We start from the raw sequence: 20,518 nt of genomic DNA, 5'->3' as shown, positions 1-20,518 counted from the left end.
TGTGTATCCCAAGCTCAAATTATCTAATTCCTTACAACAGTTTCTGAGAGTATTTATTGTGTTTGTGTTCATATACTTGTATGTATACGTATGGGCACTCTGTCAGATGTAGATGATTGAAGCAATACAGCAAGCTTATGAATGATAGATGTGATTGGTGATACCTGATTTCTACTCTTTCATTGTTATACCTTGATGATAGAAATATTTTCATTGTCTGTACTAGTTCTTTAGTCTGCATTCCCACTATTTCCTCAGTCAGGTCTTCTATGACTAGGAGGATAAGAGTGCAGACTTACAAAAATGTTATTATCAGTCAGTGTCGGAGTCAGTGCCAGAGTTTGCAGTTACTCTCTCACCTTGTCATTCCCATTGTGCGGATAATTTTCAGAGACTAGATTTCTAGACTTCCCAGTTCCATTATAAGAATGCATTACATTTTTATTTAAAATAGATAAAACCCAGACAGTTTGTGATCTTCTAAGCTTGAACATATCCAACTAATCATGAATTGTAGCCAGACAAGTGGGTGACAGCCCCAGTGTCCACATTGTCCCAGAAAAGCAGCAAAAATGGAAGTTTTATTTAGCTCTGATAGGCTGATATTCATGGCTGATAAGCTGAGTTGGGGATGGTGGGGTTATGGTTTATATAGGCCTGGAATAGATTATGAAATTGACACATTCATATTTATCTTTGCATGTTTTATTTTGCCTTTAGGATATATAATTTTGTAGCATTTTGAATTCTTTAGGAAGGGAGTGGCAGCCCAGTGGGGTCTCAAACATTAGGACAGCCAGTTGAAATTTAGATTAAGCTCCTATCGGGCTGGTCATGCTATTCTATAAAGCACTCTGTATGACAGTAAAAGTGAGTTCTATCAAACTAATGCAAGACTTTGTTTTAAAGATTACTAAAAAGTCCCTTCAGGTCCCTGCTGACTTATAAGTCTTTAGCAGATACTCTCCCTATTACTAAACTTTCTTTCAACTATCCTTTTATAAACGAAGCCTAAAGATACTCACCTATCAGTCAAAAAACTTATGTCTAAAAACTGACCCTGAAAACCTGGCTTGACTTATACATGGGTCAATACAGTGAATGAAGCAGAAGCTTCTGGGAAGCTTAGCAGCTGTCTGGTGAAGTGGGGGGGGGGGAGGGTTAGAACTGGGCTGAGAAGCAGGACATGGGGGTGGAAGAAAAAGGAGAATTTTGACTAGTAATTATGATATTCAGAGGCAGCCATTTTAGCTTTTCTAAACAGGAAAAGAAATGAAGATACTTCCAGATACAGAAAATTTAAGCACCCTGTGTTAGAGCTTTAGGCTGTATGTCTTTGTGAACCTCAGCAGAATATGAAAGGGTAGTCTAATGCATGTTGCAAGTATAACTGCTTGCTGGTGTTTACGTCTTTAGTTTTAATGTTCAGTTTTCTTTCCTGACTTTCTAGGATGCTACAGTTATTCCCCACCTCATGGCACTGCTCAGTAGGTCTCGATATACTCAAGAATACATATGTCAGATCTTCTCACATTGCTGCAAAGTAAGAAAGGAGCATGAATATTCTCTTCAGGGATCTGTAAAACCAAGTATCTTACCTTTTTGACTTTCAAAATACTGGTTTATTAAGATAACTGTTGTCTTTGAGCGAAAGCAGTGAGCTAGACACAATAAAATCTTTTCTTTCAGTTGCTTAACGAGCTTCTAGGGTTTTGCTCTTAAAAGCAAAAAGAAGGGAAAACAGGAATTATGATATACAATTTATAAGCAAGTTATCTAGACATAAGGCCCCTTACATTGATAAAGTGAGTTTCTTATTGAAGCTTTCAAATCGGAGCAACACGAACCATATTTTGACTTTGCAGAAAAATTAACCTGTCCCTTTGATCTCATTCCAGGTGGTCTGTCTGGGCAAAGAAAGGGTTCTTGTATTTCAGACTTTGTTTTCTTAATCTTTAAAGTTCAGATTTGGCCAACTGCAGCTTATACCTTACAATGTTTTTTGTCTTCAGATTGACTGACTAAAAAATTAGCAGTAATTACTTGCAGAAACTACGTAGGACATTGCATTCCCCAAGTTCAAAATCAGACAAGAAAAAGTAATTTAGACTGTGGTTAAGTCATTAACTTTGCTTCATTATTTCTACCCTGACTAGTCTTACCCTGATCTGCAGCTTATTGTGTTATCTCACATGTTTCCAGTGTTTGGCTGTATGCATATGACAGAGTTGCAGCAATATTTTGAGTTAGCTTTGCATAAACAATGTATAGAGATTTTTCTAGAATGTTACTAGACTGTTACTTCCATTAAAATGTCTAATATCCTTAAAACAGTTGTTCTCTTGGGAAATTCTTGTGAGTCTCTGACTCTTGGCACATGCATCAGAGCTTTTCTTGATGGGAGGGGGTAGGGTTAAAGCTTCCTGCTCTCACCCCATCTTTCAAGGTATTCTGGATTGGGCCTTGTACATGACCAATTTACACACAAAAGGGCTAAAGGATATAAGATAGGATATGATTAATATAATGGCTAGTTTTGTTTACCTAAGTTTTGGAAATAGTTCCTGAAAAAGAGGACAGAATGTTATAGTTCTGTGCTACAGCATCACTTCTTACCCTATGTAGACTATGGTATACATGAGTTTTTCCTGTCTTTTCTTACATCTCTCCTGTGTCAAGAATTTGTGCAGGCTATAAATAGGAATTGAATGACTCATAGGGATTAATTAGGTTCACTGAATGACCTCAGCAAAGCCCTGAAAAAGTCCTATACTTGAAGCACCGAAAAGCCAAAAATTAATAGGTTGTGCTTGAGGTGGAACAAGAGATCTGCACTCAAAAAATCTCACAATTGGATGATTTTCCTCCAAATATCTATTTCAAACTAGAGTAGTTTTAAAGTAACAGCCTATCGACAATTCTGAAAGAGTCAGACAAGGAGACTTTGAAACATGTGGTTTCACACCTGCATTTTGAAGTGCAGATAAAGAAGGGCACTGTTGCTGTGTGCTGTTTCTGAGTTTCTGTATCTGTTCATCTTGTGTGACAGATACAAAATGTTCTGTTGGTCAGGGTCTTGTGCAATTATTGCTCAAACAGATGCAAGTATTACAAAGCAGAAATAAATTGTAACAGCTGATGTTGGACTAGAACACACTACAAGTGATTTTGTCAAGGAATGTGTGTCATTTTAGAAATGTGCCATGCTTTATATGTTGCCTTTTTAAAGTTATAAATTCCAGGTGATCAGGATCAAGTATTTAACTGTATTGTCTGCTAGTTTAGTGGAGATTGCTTCACAGTAAAATCTGGGTATTTGTAACGTAGTATTGATGGAACAGAGAATGCTTGGAAAAATATTTGTTCTACTGTAACATTCAAACATGAGAGAATTTCTGTGAAATGTAAAGGATTTTGAACCCTGTGTGAATTGGAATAATTACAATTTAGTACCCTTGATCTTATGTTTAAAATTTATTATTTTGGTACAAAGCAAAACTAGTAGTGTTGCACCAGAGAGTTGGAAAGATTGCAAGTATTCTTAAAGTTTATTGTTGGAAAAGCTGTTTTGTGTAAGTTGAAATTCACCAGGAAAAAGTTGAACCTTTCACAGTTCTTCCCTGCCCTTAATTAAAACTGCCCCTCCCCAAGTTTTAGAAACGGTTTGAGATAGTGTGCTATAAATAATACTTAGCCTTTATTTAGCTTTTAGAGCCTCCAAAGCACTTCACATACACTAATATCAGTAGTCCTTACAACAGATTAATTTTTGGTAGGTAGCTCAGTGTTGCTGATGGCAGACTGGGGCTATGGGATAGTAACTTCCCAGAGGCTGTCTAGAAAATTCATGGCAGAAGTGACATTTGAATTAGAGATTCCATAGTTCCCAGCTCAGTTTCATTATGACTACACTAGCTGTTGGTCGCAGAGTATGTGTCCATTTTTTGAAATGTATACACTGCTCTACTATTAAAATGTATTGCTTTGTTGTGCATTGAATAGTATTTGAATTCCCAATGGGGTCCATAGTGGTCCATTGTATAGAATATTGGACATAGACCTGGCAGGCCATGGGTCAAATTCCAACTTTGAAGTCACTGTGTCATGTGTGAGAGAGTTTATGGGGGCTGGATGGTAGCAGAAGTAAGGGTGTAGACTTGCTATGCCCAGAAACTGCAGGGTAAAAAAAAAAATAGGCAGACAAAATTATATTTGACTTTAATTTTATTTTTACATCTTTCAATATCTGTTCTTCAGCTTCGACACTGGCATAGCTGCGGCTTTAAATCCTCGCCTCAGCCACTTCTATGTGCCAATGTAAGTTTTTTTTCCTTACAAAATGGTATTTTAATTGCATTTTTAACCAGAAAAGTAGTCAGTGGTACTAGCTGAAGTATCTCTTAAGAGTTTATATTCTTTTTGTGTGTTACTAAGTTGGGTATTTGTAGCACGACATCACATTCCCTTGATTTAGTGTATGTTTTGTTGGCAAATCAATTTATTGGGGGGAAAAAAGGATGTTCTGTTGCTCTGATTTGGAGCTGCGAATCTTATGGGAAGAACAAAACAATACTGTTAAGTTGTAAATTGAATGGGGCTACTCTTCATTTTGATTGATATGTATATTTTGAAGTTAATAGCTCTAGAAGAGCCCAAAAGGCAGTAAAATCTGAAATTGCCTGCCTGAAGCCAGGGTTCTCCAGTTATCAACTCCTCATAGATTAACTCACATAATTTGGTTTTAATGTATTGCAGCTATAACGAAGCAAGGTTCTTCATATCACATCATAGGTGCCTATGGAAAATCACTCTGGATTAACTTGAGTCTAGCCACATGTTATGGGGAAGGGGGAAAAATATGATAAATCCTGGACACAAAGCAAAATCTAGATATTGGGCCTCATCAACCTCTTGGCATGTGTTAATCGTTTTCTTTTGTGATGGGACTTGGCTGTTCATTCCTTTTGCTTGATATACAGAAGACTGTGATGGTCTAATTGCTATCACATAACATCCACAGGACTTCCTTAAAGGAACCAAGAATAAGTGAATAAAGGTGCAATCCTAACCCCCTTTCTAGCACCAACATATGGGCAATGCAGCTCCAAGGTAAAGGAACAAGCATTCCCTTACTTTGAGGAGACCTCCATGAATGCCACCCAACTGCAGAATGCAGCACATGTCCTATTGGCACAGTTATGCCAGTGCTGGAAAGCTGGTTAGGATTTGGACCTAAGTTTCTGATGGACTAATACAGTAGTTCTCAAATGTTTCAGTCTCCCGAGTTCTTTACACTCCTAAATAGAGTCTTGGGGAGCCCTGCCAGTGCATGTGTGCAGTCTTAGGTAGGCCCAGAGCACTGGCACGTGTGCTGAGTAGTGCAGCATCAAGCAGATGTCAGCCCCTTAAGGTGTCCTTGGGAGCCCACAGCTTATGGAGAGCACATTTTGAGAAATGCTGGACTAATAGATATTTTGTATGATCTGTAGTGTTTCTGAAACTTTTTGTTTTATTGACATAGAACTTTGACTTTATGGTTCATGTTCATTGTTTTTAAATATGTGTAATTAGGCATAGAGTACTGTGGCAATTAATAATGAATTTATTATAAGATTACAAAGTTCTGTGAAAATATGAGGACACAGGGCTTGACGTAGGTTTACAGTCTACTTATAAATAGAGAATACAGTTGAACGTCGGTTTCCAGAATTCTGTTCCTGAATCCACCACAGATACTGAAACCTGTGGATAAGCGGATCCATAGGTTCAGTCCAATATGCCTTCCAGACATGACCAGAGGTGTTCTGAGACCTGGAGAGGCTGCATGTAAAAACTGGAAGTGCTTTACTGGCACCGCATATGGCCTCTGTGGTCCTCAGAACGCCTCCTGGTCATGACTGAAGAACAGCTCTAGTCGAATCCAGGAGTTCAGGTCGCCCCCCCCCCACTGCAGTTTTGGAACCCACAGTGAGTTGTCTGTGGTTCCAAACCTATGGATAAGCAGTGCAGACCTGTATAGGAAATGGGGCAGAAGAATGGAGGAAGGAAAGGCAGTGAATCAAGCAATATATTAAAAAGGGACAAGAGGGATTGCAATTAAACAGGTTTTCAGGTGTTTTATAAATAGGGTTTTAGTGAGAAGAGTGTATGTAGCATGGAAGGTAATAGAGTGCAACTCAAGAAAAGGGATGAACATGAGCTATTTATGAAGAAATGTTGAACACCTGCAAAAACTGCAGCAAAAAAGCAAAAGCTTGATCAGTATTTTTGATCAGTATCTTTATAAAAACCCAATTGTAATTGCATCTCGTTTCCAGTCATTACAGAAACATTACAAATATGATGAATACCCATCCCAAGCACAAGCAGGAAATTTTTTCTTTTAACATTTAAACTGAAAAAAAACTCAGGACTTTCTAAAGTCTTAAAAAAATAAACATACATTTATAAACTAGGGAAATTAACTTAGATTTCTTTTGCCTGGCCAGGCTGTAAACTGGAGTGACTCCACTCACTTTTAAAAAATCACTGCCGTTAACATAGCTGACTTTACTAGTCAACTAGAAGCACTAATTGCAACTAGAGGAATTAGAGAAGTTTACATAACTTATTTAGACAATAGGAGATAAGGCACATGTGATAGACAACATGAAACAAAGAAACATGAAATAAACTGGCAGCATAAAGTTAAAATCATAATGAGTTCATTACTTAAGTTCACAGTCACTTTGGAAGTGACGCTTACTAACGTTTACATAACAATTAGCAATTCCTGTGAGGGAAGAACTTTGACAAAGAGCACATCATAATACTACAACATGTATTATATTTACTTTATTACTTTCATTTTTACATTTTACATATGTCTATGGACTTTAAATACTTTAAACACATTACTTACTTTATATACATTTACACTTATAAATAGCATATTTTACATTACACATGCTTATAATTTACAGCTCCAATGTACATGCAAAAGAATTAAACATTTCATACTTACTTTAGACTTCTCTTCATTTTGAGGTTTTTAACACTGAAAGTACACTTACAGTACAATTTTATTTCTCTTCTCTTCAGATGGTACGACAGTCTTATTACTTTAGGTACTAACTTCTGTTAGATCTTATTGTTGGATCAACAATAAGCACATTGTCTTTTTTAACTTAACTTTCTGCGTATTTGCTCCTCTTAAATTTTTACTTTGCCTTATATTTTTTTTAAACTAGCACACAAAAGCACACAGCTCTGTTTAACTCACTCTAGCTTAAAACAACACAGCCTTAGACAGGAAGCAGATTCACTGACTATGTTAGGAGAACTGCCAAGTTGCTAAGCTGCTAAGGCGAACTTTTCATTACAGAAACTACTTAAGTAACAAAGCATCACTCTAATATTTACAAATTTAAACTCTCTTTCTCTGTCTCTAAAACAGTGAGCACTATAAAGTTCGCTTACTAACTTCCCCACAGGTATGTCTACCACACACAAGGGTCCAGACAATTTTTTTCCTGTTTCACCACAGTTCTGGCCACCCAGAACTGGAACCTGCCTTACCCAGACAGTAAAATCACCGGGGATACACACAATTGTCCCCAAGAGCCCTTATTTACCCAACAAGGTTTACTTAAGGTACTAGACTAGCAGGTTTCCTAGTCTCCTGCTCCTACTGTACCCTGTACTTACCTTGTTGTATGGTACCCTGTACATTACTGTACTACTGTACCCTGTACTACTATACCCTGTACTTACCTTGAGGTCCACACCCTCATGCAGCAACTCCACTGCAGCAACTCTACTGCAGCTCCACTGCAGTAGCCTCTAACCTCTGATCGACCAGACAGAAAGACACTTAGACAACACTTACTTGCTTGCACCACTCACACCAGTAGACATCATGTGCAATCGGGAGAAATCATCATGTACAGGGAGAACCTGTATCCCATGTCCTTTCCAATTTAAGTTGCTTGGTTTTTGTTTTTTCTAACTGCTTAGCAGAGAACAACCAGAGTCCCATCTGGGTCGCCAACTGATAGAGAGCTTTCCGGGACTTGGTCTCTGGGTCAAATGCTAAGCAGACATAGACTCCTTTAAAGCATATAAAAAATTTATTTACATGCTATTTACAGATTAAGAATAGATTAGGATGGATACAGGTTCAAAGTTACTCCATAGTGGATCTTTGATTTCTCCCTGAACCACACCCAAAACTCCTTTACTTATACTCTGTCACAAACAAGTGACCCATGTTATATTCATGTCACTTCCCTCTCCTTATTTGGCATACTGGTGCATGGTTCTAGCTCTAACTGGGAAGTCTGTTAGCCATGTATGGAGAAGTTCTGGCCTGCAACTTTGATTACCCTGGAATGTACCCTGGAACAAAACCCTGGAATGTTTCTTTTGGGAAAGCTATGACGCACATGTTTTTCTCTCTCTGCAGGTCATCTTGACATTTTCTACCCTGTTTTTAACAGAAAAACACTAGTCATGCTTTTTCCTAATGTTCCTCCTCTGAGAGAAGTTAGGTTAACCCCTAAAATCTCTATCACCATTTACCAGTATCTTCTTTAGATCTCATTGCTCTACTCATGTAGAGCATCTTCTTTAGATCTCATTGTCCATACCCATGTTTCTACAGCTTGTATTCTTTCTTCACCACCATTGTCTTTACTTGTTCCTTACCAAGACCAGTGATGGACATGCTTTCTGTAGACACCTCCTGCAACAGTTGCATCCACTGCCAGCCAATTTAAATCTTTCTCTTTTATATTTTTGTCCAAAGTGCTTAGTAATGTACTGCCAACTGGTGGTTTCACAGCACTCTGATATAGGACTTGAAAAAATTTATCAATACTCAGATACCCACCAGTCACACACAACAGTTGGTGTAGGCAGAAAGACTGAGAATTTCCACTTTAAAGTGTAAACTGAGGGTGCCTTTATCACCACCTGATATTCAGTTCTTGGAAAGCTCAGGTGATTGGTGCAGTGGTTGCAATGGTTATGCAAAAGGGTGCAGTGGTTATGCATTTTTAAGGGTGCAGTGATTCTTTGTCGATTTGAGATGCACATCTTGCAAAGTGCTCAAATCCTTTTTCTTTGTTTTATGCTGAAATACCAGTTTTAGTCTTGACTCTTAATTAAAAATATTCAATTTTGAAAAGTAATAGACCCACAATAAAGTGTGCTCTTAATTACAAATTTCAAAAATAATTCTCTATTCTCCCTTTGCAATGTGTTTAAAGATCACTGACTTTTTTTATAGGGTCCAGACCACCAGACAGTCCTGTTCAACCACGGAGCAGTGCAGAATATTGCTCATCTGTTAACTTCTACATCCTATAAAGTAAGGAACTACTGTAATATAATCCGTTTTGTTAAGTAAGCTACTATTTAGAAATCTTGATGAAACATTGATGGAGAGAAGATCCACCAGCTTCCATTCAAGCAGAGAAAGGGCAGTAAATATTTTCATTGTAGGCTGAGACTGTATACAAAGATGAGGAAAACAAAGGAATATGAAAGAGATAAAGTATTCTTTTGTATTTCCTATGAAGGAATATTTTTGGATCAGGTCTCATAGTCAAAGCTTCTAGGTCCTGGAATATGTGATACTGTTAGGTGTGTTGGAACCTCAAGGTTCTGGAAGGTCTTGATTATTCTGGACCCTTTCAGTCTTGCCAAATATGGTTACTACAGGGTTCATTAGCAACTCTTAATGTTTGTAAATTGAGCAAATATTAGGGTTGTGTGCTGTTGAATGGATAATAAATTGTGTTAAGAACTATGGCGTCCCTACTAGCCTTCTAGCGGGAACTAAAATCTTCTCTCTCATTTAGCCTTTTTAATTTGTTTTGTTTTGGTTTTTTGTTTTATTTTTGCACTATTTTATGAGTTCTTAAATGTGTGAATTGCTGGCTTTTAAATTTTTCTACAGTTGGGATTTCATGAATTTTGTAAGCTGCCTTGTAATCAGAATGAAAGGCAGAGTATAAATATTTTAAATGTTCATTAGGAGATTCAGTGGATAAAATTGTATATGTATGCAGCTGGCACTTATTTATTAGCAGTGGAGAACATAATGTGCTCATCAGTATGAAAAGATTAAGTAGTTACCCCAGGGGTTCTCAAAATAGGCTATCCTGAGCATCCCTATGTTATGGGTGAAAAAATAACTGCCAAAGGGCCCAATCCTGTCCAACTTTCCAGCACCAGTGCAGCCCTGAGGTAAGTGAAGGAATGTTCCTTTACCTTAAGCAGTCCTCCATGAGTTATCTCTCCACTGCATGATGCATTGCACATCCCATTGGCACTGCTGCCCTGGAACACTAGATAGGATTGGGCCTACAGTGTGTTAAATGGAATGGAGGAGAATGAAGATGTCTATATGTTGTCCATGTTAGCCCTCAGTGAGCAACAAGTGAGCTTGTGAGTATAGTACTGGTTAGGAGGAAATCAGAGGTGGGTAAGCTCACTTTCAGACCAAATCATGATGCACATAGAACAGTTTCAGAGGGATTGGAGGGAAAGTCATATCTCTTTAGTAATGAGCAGTGCCTCTCTTTAGGATGACAGCTTCTTACTTTGACTATAGCTCTAGACCAGCAGGCACCAAACCCCAGCCCACAGGCTGAATCTGGTGCCTGCAAAATGCTTCCCCCTTGAGAGCAGTGCTTACCATTCTGTGCTGCACCCTGTTAACTTCCCAGCCAAACTTCTTGTAAAGTCATGCTGGGCAGCTGTTTGTTGCCCCAGCAGTTTCTGCGCCCAGATTTCCAGGTGGTAGCAGCTGACCAGAGTGACTTTGCAAGAAGATCAGCTGGCAAGATAACAGGCCATGGCATGGAATTGTAAGCTCTGCTCCTGATGGGGAAGGCTTTATTTGAGAAATAAAGTTCTCTGGGTTCTCTGGGTTGGAGGGACTGCTCTAGACTCTTATAGCACAATTATGTGCATAACTACTGAGAAGTCCCATTGTTCACTGGGGCTTATTTCCAGAAGAGTGTATATAGGATTGCAACCTCAATTTTATTAATTCTTTGTGAGAACTCTCTTTGGTGTACTTATGTTTATTTTCCCCCAATGTTGTCCCAACAATCTTGCATCAAAAGTAATATTGTTGCTTTCCCTGAGCTTACATCAAACATAACTGTAAATTCTGTGTGTACAGGTTCGAATGCAAGCACTGAAATGCTTCTCAGTACTCGCCTTTGAAAATCCCCAAGTATCAATGACTCTTGTAAATGGTAAGCTGGAAGCTTCAATGTTAAGTTTGCAAATTCAGAAAGTAATTATAACTGAATTATTTCCTGTAAATTATTTGCTTTTGTTTTCAGTGTTGGTTGATGGAGAATTGTTACCACAGATTTTTGTGAAGATGTTACAGAGAGACAAGCCCATTGAAATGCAGCTCACATCAGCCAAATGGTAATACTTTTGAGAATCTACAAGGGGAGACACTTTAAAGTACTTGATGTCTTTACCTGTGAGCTAAAATAATATAAAAAAGTTAGTCATGGACACAGTGCACTAACACATACACCAAATCTCTAAACTGAAACAGAAGTTTTTTAAACCTTTGTGATCAGCCTATATATAATGAATTTGCCTCTTTCTTAGTCTAATACTTGCCTATACAATCAAACTCCAAATCTGATAATTGAAAAGTGTGTGTATTTAATTCTGCCCCACCCTTTCCCTTTGGGGGATTTGAGGAACAGTTCACAATATCAGTTAAGCACAAACAATACAAAAATACAGTCAACCAGAACCGTATTAAAACAAAAGCATGAAGAATAACAAATCAAACAAGCTCAAGAAATGCTTTTTTAAATAGTCAGTTCTTCAGTATCTGGTCAAACACTGATAGGAAAGAAAGCAGTCTCGCAGTAGAGATCAGATGATTCCACATTTTGGGGGCTGCCGTCAAGAAGGCCACCATGAATACTTTTGCAAACCAAACCTCAGAAGGCTTCAGGACATGCAAAAGAACCTCCCTCACTGATTTTTAAAAACCAGATTGAGTCATATGGAAGAAGGAAGGTATCTTGATCTCATTTAGGGCTTCGAAGTTAATAACTAGCACCCTGAATTGTGCTCAGAAACAATGGCAAGACATTATCAAATCTCATACTAAGAAGCATCCAGGCAGCTTCTCAAAGGCCTTCAGGGGCAGCTCCCTATAGAGCGTGTTGCAGTAATGCAACTGGTATTACTAGGGCATGGATCCATCATTGCAGGATGTATCTGAGACAAACGGGTGCAATTGGTGCACCTGCCAAGGCTGGGCAAAAACACTGCGGGCCACAACCACCACTTGTATATCCAAGTAGTACCTCCAAACTGAATCTGCTCCTTTGCAAAGAATGCAGCCCCATCCAGAACAGGCTGACACACCACTGTCAAGTCAACATGCCTGCTCACCAAGAGAACTTCTGCCTTGCCCTGGTTTAATTTCAGTTTGCCCACATCCAGCAAACACTAGTTCAGAATCTCCACAGCTGCCTGAAAGGCAGAGAGAGAAAATACCTGAGTGTCATTGACATACCAATGACAACTCACACCATTCTAAATGATATCCCCTATTAATTTAACGTAGGATATGGGAGACAGAATAGAATGCTGCAGGACACCAGGTTTAAGCCAGGGCCATGATGTTGAGCAAGAGCAGCACCATCTTCTGGAACCAACTCCAAGAATGACTGCAGTACAGTGCTTCCCTGACAAAGGCACTCTGGAAGAATACCATGGTTGATTGCTGTTGTCAGCCACTAAGAGGTCCAGCAGAATAAACACGGACACATTCCCTTGTCAGTGTAGATCATGTACTAAAGCCCACAAGATTGTTGTGGGTTCAAAACCAGACTGAAAATTGGTGAAGGCTGTTCATTTGACTATTAAGTTGAGTCATACGTGAATTATAGGCTTGTGTGATCTTCATTTTGCACATTGGCAAAGGAAAGAAGAGACATACATAGGGAGTTCATGAATTTAGTAGGACAGCTTAGCACTGCTGGTAGGAGAGCCAGAAGTAGTTGTCATGAGGAAGGGACAAATTTCTGTCTCTAGGACAATGAAGCAATATCGGACACTTTAGTCAACACTACCTCTGCATTGCTAAACTTTGCAACCATGAGGATTAGAGACATACTTTTTTGAAACAAAAGATAAGGTTCTCCATCCACTACAACAGATTTCAAATTTGCCTGTTACGCATAGTGCTCAGAGTAGAAGATTTCAAACTTGCGTGTTCCTACTCAGAGTAGTAGCTCCTTATGTTGGGAGAAATGTTAGATCTCTTATTTTAGGGAATACTATGTGGCTAACCCAGACTTGGACATTATAACCAAAACTGAAGTAGATTTAATTCACTCCTGTTGTCAGAAGTATATAGTTTTCTTTAGGCTAGTGTAAGCCCTCTAGTAAGCCATTTGTTCTTTTGTAAGTTATTTAAAAAAACCATTTTCTAACACCTCTACATATTGGTCACTGTAGGCTGGTTGGGCTGGACTGGGGGGGAGTGCATAGGTAATGACTGTGGCTGCATTTGCTGATATCACCTATCTAGTCTGCTTTTAAAATGATTATAATTTATAATGCTGATTTATAAAAATACACTCTTGGAATAAAACACATAATGCCACTTCTTGCACTTTTCATTTTTGTCAAAAAAAGAAATCTGCAAAAAATAAACATTTCAGAACACTTCTAATCATAATGTAGATAAATTAAACTAAGAAAATTAACATTTTTATTTTGCATTGTAGCCTTACTTATATGTGCAGAGCTGGAGCAATCCATACTGATGACACTTGCATTGTGTTAAAGGTAGGTTGGTTTAAAATAATACCTCTGAAAAATAATTCATAAACAAAATATATGTGAGATTCCAAGCACAAATTGTGTGCGCTCTCACGAAAATGAGAGTTTCTACTAGGGATTTAGAGCCCAATCCTGAGCTCTTTCGTGCTGGCGGTATGAGTGTACTGATGGTGCTGGATGTCGCAAACGTAAGGGATGCCTGTGACACCCTGCACCGAGTTAGTGCCGGCACTGGCTGGACACCACCCAGAGGTAGATAAGAGCTCTGGGCGGTGATGAGGGCCTTGGGGAGAAGGTCATTCTGGGGTGGAGGGAGGGACTGGGGCGGGAGGGTGGCTCTGCACCATTGGATTCTGAAATGTCAGGCTGGAAGTCTCTCAAGTCTGCGCTGGCTATTTGTCCCCCCGCAGACTTGTGCTGGCTATTATGCCAGCGCAGATTTGAGAAGCCCCATTGAGTGGCTTGGCGTTTTCCCCGAGGGAAGAATGACTAACGTCCCCTACCTCTGGCAGCTGCCGCAGGATGCAGCGGTAGCCGCTTTGGCACCGCTTCACCTGGCACCGCTGCCTTTAGGATTGGGCTGCCCAAAAGTAGCTAACACAGCTGTTTCCTGTGGAGGTGGTGACTAGGAATTGCTGACTAGTTGTATATGAAAGGTTTGGATCACTTTGGATTTCTATTATCTTGGCTTATCTTGCTGTAGTAAGTATATTTGTTCAATGTGAAGAGTCCTTTGGAGTTATGTCAGAGGTTGCAGTTTGTACACAGTCGGGTACTTTGCATCAGGAATCGGTTTGTCAGACTAGATGTATCCTCAGATAGTTTCACTGAATGTTGTCTTGGATGTGGAATGGTCCTTGTCCTGGGAATGGGGTGGCTATGGAGTCAATCTCTTGTCTTCCTGGAATGAGGAGCAGCCTGGAAAATGGTTGGTGCTGCTGCGTGGCAAGTGGCACATTGGGGCATAATCCTGCCTTCCTTTGTAGGAGTTACTGCTCTTCAAGGGGGAGGGAGGGCACACGTTTTTCTGCCCTTTCTTGAGATACTTTGAGTTGTTTCAGAATAATAGAACCTGAAGAAATACTCATTTTCCTCACCAGTCACAGATGTCTAACTCCAGAGAAGAAAGGTGCCATTATATATCCAATTGGCAACTAAAAATTATTTGCTTTACACACTGAATTTTTAGAAGGACCCCTTCCCTTTACACTTGATTTTTTTGTCTCTTCTGGGCTGTGCTGGGCCGGTGACCCACTCTACAGGCCTCTGTGGGTCTCAGAATGACCTGTAGAAGCCTCCAAAAAGCTACTTTGGTTGTTGGAGTAATGCCAGTCCTATCCAACTTTCCAGCACTGATGCAGCTGCAATGCCGCCCTGAGGTAAGGGAACAAACATTCCCTTGAAGAGGCCTCCATGATCCCCCCCCAACCTCAGGATGCAGCACACACCCTGTTGGCATGGCTGCATCAGTGCTGGAAAGTTGAATAGATTTGGACCTTAAGTGAATTTGCATTTATCTCATGACATTGTGTTTACCTCAAGTAAAACTTGACATGTCTAAGTGAATGTTGCAACATTTTGTGCAAGGTTCTTAGCTTGCGCACATGATAAAATATATGCAACTGTCACAGTGGCAAAGAAACAGTAGTAGTGGCAGACACTTATGTAGTGCTTTGAAAATGTATTTGGTTAGAAAATACGCTTTTTTAAAGTTTCTCTGATTGGCACACCTAATAAACTTACAGAAAACTCAACAAATTATTTGGGAAAATCTAATTATAATTTTTCTACCCCCAGACGCTACCATGTTTGGTACGGATGTGTAGTAAGGAGAGACTACTAGAGGAGAGAGTAGATGGAGCAGAAACTCTTGCCTATTTGATTGAAACAGATATTGAACTACAAAGAATTGCCAGTATTACTGACCACCTTATTGCAATGCTTGCAGACTACTTCAAATATCCCAGTTCAGTCAGTGCCATCACTGATATAAAAAGGGTAAGTGTTTCAAATTCAGAACTCCCAAAATCACATGGTTGGGGCGGGGGGGGGGAATGGTTAAAGCATAAATGTGTGATTTGGGTACTCAGGTTTGGTTTAACATATTGTACTGCAGACCTGTACTACTCCAGATCCAGTATCTATGGAAATAAATGGAAAGTTTGATAAGATCTTCAGTGATGCAGCTTTAATTAAAACATTGCAGATACCATTTTAGCTCAGCATTGTAGAAAACAGTCACAGTTGAAGCTCTAAATGTCCCACATACTACCTAGATATTCCTCCTACTTGCCGTGGGAATAGGAGTATTGCCGTCAGTTCTTCTGATAGTGCATCCAACTTTACCTTCTTTTTGGGGAGTCCCCAACAAGAAAAGTGAGAAGGGTTGTTTTGGGTGCAGCTCACCAGTAAGTGGTATATAGTTTGAGTGCTGAGGGGATATAATAACTCTGCAGAAATACCTTGAGTATTTTTGGTCACACCAGCCAGGAGGTAGCATTCTGCAAAATCTATCATCTTACTAGTATCTGAGCATCCTATTCTCAGTAATTAAATGCAAGGTGGCTTAAGATTTTTGCATTTGACAAGCTGCTAGCTGTCACCTTTTTGTTTTGCTTCACTTACAATACAAACCTATACATGTTTACTCAGAAGTAAGTCTCATTGAGTTCAGTAGGACTTACTCCTGGGGAAATGGGTATAGGATTGTTATCTTGGTTTTCTTTGCTTTAGTTGTTCGGGTTCTAACCTTGGTAGTTAGTACCTATTCATTAAAGTAGCAGCTTGATCACTAAACAGAAGAGGGGCAGTGCTGTTTGAACAGTAAAGATTAGAATGAACAGTCTGTGTAATGGTATTTTTTAGTACAAATACTACAGAAAGTCTAGTGCAGATGAGACTCTTAACAGTGCTTGGGCAGTGGTAATAGAAGCAGAAAGTGTCTAAAAGCAGAAAAAATATTTTTGTCTTTGGTTTTTGATGTTACTCAAATCCCAGAAAGAAGTCCCTATCAAGATCTTAGAATTCACAAGTTCAGAATAACCTGAATTTGAATATTTGTTAAATAGCTTGATCATGACCTGAAGCATGCACATGAACTGCGTCAGGCTGCATTCAAACTCTATGCTGCACTTGGAGCTAATGATGAAGATATACGAAAGAAGGTGAGTCTGGAAATGGGTGTTCTTCAGTTCAGTAACTTGTGGTCTTGAAGGGAAGTCTTTCAGGAATATACAGTTTTCACTTGTCTGCTGAAAAAATACCGTGGGCCCTAACATTTCTCCTCAATCTCAAACATCATGTGTGGTATCCACAATCATAGGACTTTAGAGGTGCAGGGAAGTATTTCTTCCTTTTCCCAGGAGTGTATCTTGGACAGAGCCTGAGGGGTCCTGGTAACATGCTGGGGGAGTGCATGACTGTCCCAGGCTCTGCCCATTCACCTCTGGTTTTTCCCTGAAGGTGGGGCAGTGGTGCCTTCGCAGCACCCCATCCGGCTTCTGTGAAGGCTCCCAGCTTAATCTAACCTTTTTAGATTAGCTCTTACTAGAGTATGGAGGGTAGACCTTTCATGTTATGAAAGGTGTTGATGCGATTAACATTCTAAGGAACCTCTCCAAAAGAACATTAAGGGTATATGTGTTCTGAAAGTTTGTCATAAGCATGTCTTATTTCTTTTACAATACCCTGAGAACAACTTCCCAGTGTGATAGCTTATCCATATACAGTAGAGCAGAGAAAGTGGCTGTTCTGCTGCTGTCATTTCTTAAAAAAACAAAACCAGTAGCTGTACATTCATGCATGTGTCATGTGAAGTGTCGGTTGCTCAACATAAGTTAATTTTACTTTATTTTGTTACAATAAAATATCCATTGATACCTGTGACATTTGGAACAACTGTGTTTTGTGCACACACACATTATTTCGTTAATGAGTTATCTCCACAAAGAATGTGATGTTTCACAACTGGAAAATGCAACAGAGTGTCTGGGAAGTATATTGAAAACAAGAATGTTGCCTTGAGAAGATGTGTGTACATTGTTCAACAAAAGAAATGCAAACTTTTTTGCTAAAAATACTCTTAAAAACTTGGAAATGTGGTTGAAATAGCAAACACCTTTTTAATTCAAATACTCTTGCTTAGAATGATATGATGGATTTGCTACTATTTACATGAACATACTTCATCTGTATTAGACGCTGCTGTTTTTGCCATGGAGAAATCAGTATCTGAGCTTGAACTTTACACTGAATGATGATGGTTTGTGTGTATTCCAAGAATGTGAGAACCTTCTGCATGTTCTAATGCTTTATATGGATAACTGTGGTGAAGCTCAAAATAAAACCTGTCTAGTTTTCCTTTAGGAATTTTGTGACAATGACACCTTATCTAGTTCACATTTTTATTTACTTCATGCAGAGCTTAGGAAATGAGAAAAAAATATGCTAGATACCATGGTCATTGTGGCAGTTATTCTACAAAAATAAGTCTTCCAGCAACTTATTTGATCCCATAAACTTTCTCCTCAGATAATTGAAACTGAAAATATGATGGATCGTATTGTGAATGGCTTGTCTGAGTCTAGCATCAAGGTGCGCTTAGCTGCAGTCAGGTATGAATTTACCTACTGTGAATAGCATTGCAACTAGTGTGCTAGCCTACTTTGCACTTCATTAGTTAGAATATGCAGTGATCTGGCTATAACACTTTAGGGTTGTAAATCACCTTTGGCATAATAACCATGGATTGGGAAGAGTTGAAATAAGGCCTGAATTTTCATATAGTTCTCACTTAGCTTTGCATGGAATTCCCTCCCCCCCCCCAAAAAAAAATTTCTTTAAAAAGCTATCTCTATCAAACAGCTGGACAAGTCTCATGGCTCACATTTCACTTTTGCAGATGTTTGCACAGTTTGTCACGATCAGTTCAGCAGCTCCGAACAAGTTTCCAAGATCATGCTGTATGGAAACCCTTAATGAAGGTAAATGAAATTGCCAAATTATACACTTGCAAGTGTGCAGTAAGATACAATGTCATCTAGTGTCATTTATTCTTTATATGTGTAATTTGTAGTTACCTTGTTGTATGAGTTACAGATAGACTGATATTCAAATGAGGCTCACCTGACATTTTTAAAATTTCCCTGTAGATGATTTTGTGTTCTTACTAATGTGTAAAGTATCAAAGTGTCCAGATCATCACTCACCCTAAAAAAACTGCAGTGTATTCCCATTTCAGAAGAATGGTTATGATGAGGAACCTACCATTTGCATTGTTTTTTGGTATAATCATCTGAATGTTGCACTTTTCTAATAAGTAGTAAGAATACAGAATGTCTTCAGGGAACATATGTTCAAAATGTGTGGTGAACCCCCTCATACTACTTATCTGTGATGTGTCAGAGCCTTAAAGGCAATCCAACCATGCCAAAATCACACCTCTGGTAACACACACCTTAGCTGTTCGTTTGAAAACATGATCTTGCAAAGGATCTAGGAATAGACTTGTCAAGGTCTGGGACCAATTAACTAGTGTTCATTAGTGAATGGATTTGTTTGAGTGTAACATCTGTGTGTAATAATTGTGAGCTACCTATTCTAGACATTTACTTTAGCATTAATATTTTTAATTGTCAGTGACAACTGAGTTATTTATTACCTCAATACCTATCGTTGACATTTGACACAGCAGTTCCTTGTCACAGACTTCCACAAATCTCCCTGGTTCGTAATGATGGCTGTAGTGATGGCTTTTTTAAAAAAGGATAATACAGTGGTGCCTCGCAAGACGAAATTAATTCGTTCCGCAAGTCGTTTCGTATTGCGAAAATTTCATCTTGCGAAGCGCGGTTTCCCATAGGAATGCATTGAAATTTAATTAATGTGTTCCTATGGGCAAAAAAAGTCAGAACAAAGTCAAATTTGGTTTACAAAGTGTTTATTAAGTGCTCTTTAAAGGCATACATACTGTACAGAGGATTTCAAAAATTTCAAGCACAAAACTTCAACTTTTTAATTTTAAAAATTCGTCTTGCAAAGCACGGCCATAGAAAAAATTCGTCTTGTGAAGCACGGCATAGAAAAATTCGTCTTGCGAGTCACCAGAAAAAATCACAAAAACACTTTTGTCTTGCGAGTTTTTCAGTGTGCGAGGCATTCGTCTTGCGAGGAACCACTGTACTCATGTTGTGGTAGTGGTAAGCAAGTCCTTCAATATCACAGAATATGCAAAGTGCTGTCCCAGAGGGTGGATGCTCCTTAAATCTGTGCTGACTTCGTTCAGTAGCAATGTCCTTGTGATGAGTGTGCCACCAATTTGCAGATGAAATAACTTGTAAAGAGTAATTACCTATGCTATTTTTAAATTATGAAAAGTGAACTGTCAGTTGTTACTCCTTCACTCATGTGAGGTGACCACTTGAACTAGGCCTCTCAGATCAGGGTGAGTCTCCATCTGGTTTAATTTCTGGCAAGAGAACAGCAGCGCTTTGTGGTTCTGGCACTTGAAGAGCTGGTTTCCCAAGATTCTGTTGTTGGGATAGGAAAATGTAGTATCCACAGAATCAGTTGTAGGGAAATATACCAGCTGTGAATGGTAAAAGGTTAAGCTGGGAAGGAGTGTTCACAACCTGAACTAGGGAAGGTTAGAGACTGTAAGAAGTGTAGTTAGATTTTATAAACTATATTCCAACAT

At 39.0% G+C, this 20,518-nt stretch overlaps 1 protein-coding gene across 6 annotated transcripts in view; it reads left to right on the top strand.

The window, feature by feature from the left end:
* Positions 1 to 20,518, top strand: part of ARMC8 (armadillo repeat containing 8) — a 70,770-nt gene that overhangs the window by 40,948 nt on the left and 9,304 nt on the right. For 3 of the 6 annotated variants that reach the window (XM_066620451.1, XM_066620449.1, XM_066620454.1), the window contains 10 exons: positions 1,451 to 1,543; positions 4,258 to 4,317; positions 9,269 to 9,349; positions 11,174 to 11,249; positions 11,340 to 11,430; positions 13,770 to 13,830; positions 15,622 to 15,822; positions 16,893 to 16,988; positions 18,355 to 18,437; positions 18,725 to 18,806. In XM_066620451.1, the coding sequence (XP_066476548.1) occupies positions 1,451 to 1,543; positions 4,258 to 4,317; positions 9,269 to 9,349; positions 11,174 to 11,249; positions 11,340 to 11,430; positions 13,770 to 13,830; positions 15,622 to 15,822; positions 16,893 to 16,988; positions 18,355 to 18,437; positions 18,725 to 18,806 (924 nt within the window). The remainder of the gene's footprint in view (positions 1 to 1,450; positions 1,544 to 4,257; positions 4,318 to 9,268; positions 9,350 to 11,173; positions 11,250 to 11,339; positions 11,431 to 13,769; positions 13,831 to 15,621; positions 15,823 to 16,892; positions 16,989 to 18,354; positions 18,438 to 18,724; positions 18,807 to 20,518) is intronic. The other 3 variants (XM_066620452.1, XM_066620450.1, XM_066620453.1) reach the window with 3 other exon arrangements.

This window comes from Tiliqua scincoides, chromosome 3 (genome assembly GCF_035046505.1).
Source record: "Tiliqua scincoides isolate rTilSci1 chromosome 3, rTilSci1.hap2, whole genome shotgun sequence".
NCBI lineage: Eukaryota > Metazoa > Chordata > Lepidosauria > Squamata > Scincidae > Tiliqua > Tiliqua scincoides.
Note: the sequence above shows the minus strand (reverse complement) of the source record. Positions and strands in the feature narration are given on the sequence as shown.